This window comes from Amphiprion ocellaris, chromosome 3 (genome assembly GCF_022539595.1).
Source record: "Amphiprion ocellaris isolate individual 3 ecotype Okinawa chromosome 3, ASM2253959v1, whole genome shotgun sequence".
Taxonomy (NCBI): Eukaryota; Metazoa; Chordata; class Actinopteri; family Pomacentridae; genus Amphiprion; species Amphiprion ocellaris.
In genome coordinates, this window is record NC_072768.1 from 4,288,813 (window position 1) to 4,294,385 (window position 5,573).

Genomic DNA, 5,573 nt, shown 5'->3' on the forward strand with positions numbered 1-5,573 from the left:
AGGGACTTGAGTTAGACAAAGTCTGGCTCCAGAAGTTTGCTCCTAATAATCTACAGACTTCACTGTCAGTGAATATCACTGGATCTAATTCTGCCAAAGTCGTAGAAAGTTTTTTGGAAGCAATGAATGGACCAGCTGCAGCAATAAAACACAGCTCATATGCAATCATCAGGAACATTCTTGGGATTATTCTTCACAATTACGACCTTTGTTTTTATGCACGAGAACAATTTCAGGTCAGTTATTTACAATAATATAATGGAGTATTTCATCAATGTGTTTTTGCCATTGTGAACTTTGTGAAGGATTTAAGTATTTCCTCCTTAAACCTTAACTCACTGGATCCCCTGTAAGACAGACTTAAATGCATTTTAAGGTTAGAAAGAGCATCGTTTCCCCAAAAATTGCACACAAAAACCAAATATTTGACTTTGAAAGCATCCTTTATGTAAAAACATCTTCTCAAATGCATATCATTCTGCATCAGAAGTGAAAACAGCGACACATCCAGATCGTTCACATCAGTGTGAGTGCTGCCTAACATGCCTGCTGTTGCTGCTGAGCAGTTTGGGGTACGCCGTCCCGAGGGAGCGCCCATGTCTGACGACCACCAGCTCCATCTGACACTGGTCGATGTTGACCAGCACCGTGGTGCTTCTCTCTGTGTTCATGAGGAAGATGATGGTGAAGAGGGCCATCTCAAACTCGGGGCTGGTCCCGATGAAGGCGCTGCCAACGGGTTTCACCACACCGTGCCAGCTGAACTGGAGGTTCAGGATGTGGTCGTCGTGATCAGGCTGCAGACAGCGTAGTGAAATATTCTTTGAGTACGATGTGCTGAGAGTGAATGATGATGTAATCCTGGCAAATGTTGTTTGAATTGATGAGTAGTGTGTGTGTGTGAAGTACTGAATGTTGAATATTCTAATAACCACCAATGCTCTGATTGTATTGAATGTGTGTGAAGGAAAAGAAGGCCTAGAAACTGTTAGGATGGCTGAAGGGTTGGTGAGAGATCACAAGGTATAATTTGTAACTTTGATGCTTTCTAGGAGATGGAATGTGGAGTGCTCAAAACATAATGGTGTATACTTCAGGTACTTTTAATATATATTGGAATCATAATAACTCATATAAGTTTATCATGCATGAAATCTGTCACAAAATAATGAGGGTAAGATGGGAGGTAAAAGTCTGAACATGTCTGGGCATATTCTCTGTGAAACATGGCCTCATGATAACCTAATGTGCTCTGTAAAGTGTAACCTAACAATGAAATATGGTATCTTGGTGACCAGATCTGACTAATAGATTTAGAAAGGTAAAATATGTCAAAACTGTCACTCCTCTCATTCGCCCTATAGGTGTGGAAAAGTGACCAACTCTCACAGCATAAAAGATGAAGCACAGCTCAGTACCTTTGGTTTTTCTTGGGGTGTTAATCACTGCTAAGAACTACTTCTGTTTTTTTGTGGACAATAAATCCTGCTGCCTTTGAATGCTGACTTCTCTTGGTGATTCTTTGAAGATCCTTAACGTTTGAACACAGTCAAGTCTTAGACTCTGGCCCTTGATTTGGGACTTAGTTTCCACTTCATCAACAGAAACATGTTAATACCACAGAATCCAGAAATAAAAACTTCTGATGAACTGTTATACTCACCAAGTCGTGCTCCCTGGCCTTGTATCCTTTGTAGTCCAAGTGCCTGTTTTTTTCTTGTAGGTAGAACTGGACCCAGTTGTGAAAACCGATGATTTCTGTTCCAGATTTCGTTTCTCCAACAAAGACGTGTTCAAATCCACAGGAGTCCAGGCTGCGGATGTTTTAGTTGAGAAATATCACAGACAAAACGGTTAGATGATCTCTCACACAGCTGTAGTTATTCTCCTGACTGCTCTCTGTACATTTCATAAAGAAAACACAATCATCTCACATCTCACCCCGTGTTTCTCTGCCTGTGGTAGAGGTGGAACCAGATCAGGTTGAGCTGATTCTTAAACAACCTCAAGTCGGAGCTGGACTTTCCTTTGCTCACCAGGTACTGATGAGCCCGCTGTGGAGAAGTAAAACCCAGTAAAACCCAACTCTGGTGTCTTTCTCACAGAGCGGATTAAGTACACAAAATGAAAAAAAACAGCAAAAAAATTATATTGAATCATAAATACACGTATAACTATTACTAAAAAAAATGCAATCAGGTAAAAGCTTTGGATTTTCAGACCTGAATGTTAGTGTTTGCTGAAATGCTGATTCCACCTTTAATGAATTGAGATATACTAACATGTTTATAGCCAGAACATACTGAGACCTCACTTAGATACAATACTGTTCTTTTGTAAGTCAAGTAATGATACCAAAACTTGTACTTCTTGCAGTGTGATTAACAGAGAGGACCAAATACTAAAATATGTATTTGAGTCAAGACTTTTGTCCTAATGTCCACTACAGTCATCAGGTTCATTGTCTAAACATGTCTTTCGTCCAAATACAACAAGTACTTCATGTCCACATTTTTCCAATGATCCTCTTTGGGGAGACCGTGGAGGCCAGAGCAGCATTCCACAGCTGCACACAGATGTTTTTTTTCTCTCTAACACCATGAAGTAATGTGTTCAGTGTAGCAGGAAGAGACAAAACTCCCACTGGAGTTCAGCTGCAGCTTCAAAAACCACAAAACGTAGGAAACAACAGACTGTGGGGGAACAAAACAGCTCTTATTGACTCATCTTGTTGCTTTGAGAAGCCCAAGAAAGCAAACAAGTGGCTGCAATAGAGGCTGCTATCTAAATTGTTGAAAGTTAAATGCAGCTAGTTGTAACATGTCAATATACCTTCATGACTTGTGTCTCTAAGACGGCATCCAGGAAGAGATTAATCTCCGTCAGCTCCTCTGTAGTGACTCGTTCTGTCACGCCTGTCGAACGCTCATAGTTATCCAGGATCCTCATGAAGCCTGCAAGCACAGAAATCCCGTTTATTACAGTAAAGTCTGCAAATATTCTAAATGTTAAGTGAGAAGACATTTGTCCCAGATACACTTACGGGAGAAAGTGGTTGTGTTGCTCAGTTTGTTCTCATTAACGTTGGAGAATAGAGGCTGTGAGGCATGATCATGTACAACATGGCTGCCCTGGCTAACAAACCCGGCTCTGTCCTGCACAGTTCAAACACAGGATATACACAACTCTGTAAAAACACAAGATAAAAATGTTGTCTGAATTATAAAACATGCCATACCTGAACAGAGATTGTGTAGTCTATCCCAGGTGTCATGCGGTTCACATCTAACCTCCACAACTCATTGAAAATATTTGATAGTTCCTGATTTACAGGTGGTCTGTTATAAAAGGAATCAAGAAAGTAAATACAGGAATCCTATACAAACACAAGAAACATCATGAGAATTGTATACATGCCACTGTACCTTGATGCATTCAGTCCACTGAGAAAGACTGAAAGGAGCAGGAACCCAAGGAACCTGCAAATTACATACAAATGACACATTTCTGACACTTAGTCTACTGTTTCATATTATGAAAAACATGAGAAAACATATCTTTACACTGCAACCGTGTAGCCAAACTGAATTTCAGATGCAATCCTTTTAGTTTAGTGTTTGGACAAAATAAAAAACACACACCTTGTAGCCATGATACCAGTTGAAAGTCTCGACTCCTTTAGCTTAACCTACAGTAGAGTCTTTACTCATATGTAGGGCTGAAGGTCCAGCCTCCTCCCAGCGGTTCATATCCTGCAGGGGCTGGACGGGCAAATCTGGACAAGTTAACTGCTCTGGACAGAGGGCCACATTTCACCACTAGAGGGCGATTTAGCTCAGGATGCAGCTTTTATTTTAGTTTACCAGAACAGATGCAGTGATCACAACTTCAAAAAACATTTGCATTTCACAACAGTCAAAGAACTGTGGCCTCAGTGTGCATGTGATGTCAATGCAAATACCAATGTAAATCTGTGAAGAGGCAATAATGTCTGTGACCTGAAGGCTGGTGGGTATCTGGAGCAGTAAAAGTGAAGAAATCTAATCCTCACTTTTAGAGTTTTGATGCAAATTTGAAATAGTGTCTAAAAATTCATCAGTACACTGGAGAGAAACTGTAAAGTAGCAAGTGTTGATACTAATTATCTATACTGAATAAGGTCAACGCTCACACTCTGACATGTATTTATGCAGGTTGACATGTTAGCAGCACCTTAAATATGTGTGAAAAAACGTCTGGACATGTCTTCTACAATGACCATGTTTTTAATTCGAGTTTAGAGAGCTTTTTCATTTTAGGTATATTGTGCCTACTTCAACCATATCCATAACATTTCTACGTTAATCAAAATATCACCAAGTAATACTAATTTCTTTATTCCATAATGGGACGGCTGGTTACTCTGTAGTTAATACTGGCCCTAATAAGTCTACTTTTCGACATCGTCATGACTCACAAACAAAACGGATTATAACAAGGATTTATGTGTCGTCAAACTCATATAGAATCCTCAGTGATGTGCATTAATGAGGTAGAAGAGAAAAGACCTGACAAGAAGAGGATAGAAAGAAAAAGAGAAAGGGGTGAAGAGAAGGGTAAAGAAACAGAGAAATGAAAAGATGTGAACAAACCTTTTCATGTAAGACAGAAACAGATGCAAAAGAGATAAAATTATAGGAATAAGAAAAAATAAACAAGGAAATGGAGGACAGAGAAGGAGGTAGAAATAAACAAAAACATTTGAGCTCTCTCTTGGAAAAAAAAACAGGATGACTGCACGATGAACAATTCATCTATTTACTTCTAATCTCTGAATATTCTCACTGTTACTTCTACTGGTCTGCATTTTTTCCTGACCTTTTGTTGAGAGAGTGAGGAAACAATTAAGAGAGAAAAGCCGGAAGAGCCACTTCAAATACTATAAGCAACTCATGACACGGTAACTTTTCATTCAAAAACTGAAACTGAGGAAATGTCTGAGCTTGATTCTATAATTTAGGTTTAAAGTCATTGTTTTACGTGCAGTTGATGTTCTGTATTTTCAGTTTACTATACTTGGCCTTGATAATCTCATCTTGAGATAAATGACTACATGAAGTAGGAGAAACTGTAAAAGATAACATCTCTCCAAACCACTGAGGTCCAATAAAAATGTGTGCATCAGTCAAAGCAGTTCTATTTCACCCTCCTTACTCAGTATTTACTCTTCTCAGTTTACATGACATTTTCTGTGACAATTAGACACTATAATTCAGCCACTGGTAATAGTTTGTATCTGAGTGTAGTTACCTTTAGTTTGTCTTGTAGTGCTTTATTATTCTGTCCTCTTCTGTCCCTGCCCTTGTAATGCAGTCTGCTGTTTTCTCCTATCCATCAAAGCTGAGCTAGAACATAAATGCAGACAATTTCAATTAACAATTACCTTTAATTCATGCTTTCATCTATGCAAAAGAATTCAGTCACACCAGTTGCTCAACTCCTAATGGTCTTGATTTACGTTAGAAAAATGAGGTTCCAAATGGATCCACTCTTGCTGCAAAAGAATGGATTTGTCAATTTCAGGAAAAACAAAC

At 39.0% G+C, this 5,573-nt stretch overlaps 1 protein-coding gene across 1 annotated transcript; it reads right to left on the minus strand.

Annotated features, from left to right (window-relative positions):
- Window positions 1–424: 424 nt before the first annotated feature.
- Window positions 425–3,780, minus strand: endouc (endonuclease, polyU-specific C). The gene is made up of 8 exons (XM_023295983.3): window positions 3,642–3,780; window positions 3,426–3,479; window positions 3,239–3,338; window positions 3,044–3,155; window positions 2,833–2,954; window positions 1,942–2,054; window positions 1,664–1,814; window positions 425–797 (listed from the first exon to the last, which is right to left on the minus strand). Exons 1-8 carry the CDS (start codon window positions 3,650–3,652, stop codon window positions 522–524), a joined length of 939 nt encoding a protein of 312 aa, XP_023151751.1. The 5' UTR covers window positions 3,653–3,780; the 3' UTR covers window positions 425–521.
- Between the last annotated feature and the right edge of the window lie 1,793 nt (window positions 3,781–5,573).

Excerpts from the sequence above, each read along its gene's own strand:
- endouc (XM_023295983.3), bottom strand. Across the intron at positions 3,339-3,425 it reads AGTGGACTGAATGCATCAAG|ACCACCTGTAAATCAGGAAC; the intron begins GTACAGTGGCAT and ends CTTTTATAACAG. Across the intron at positions 1,815-1,941 it reads CACAGGCAGAGAAACACGGG|CCTGGACTCCTGTGGATTTG; the intron begins GTGAGATGTGAG and ends AAACATCCGCAG.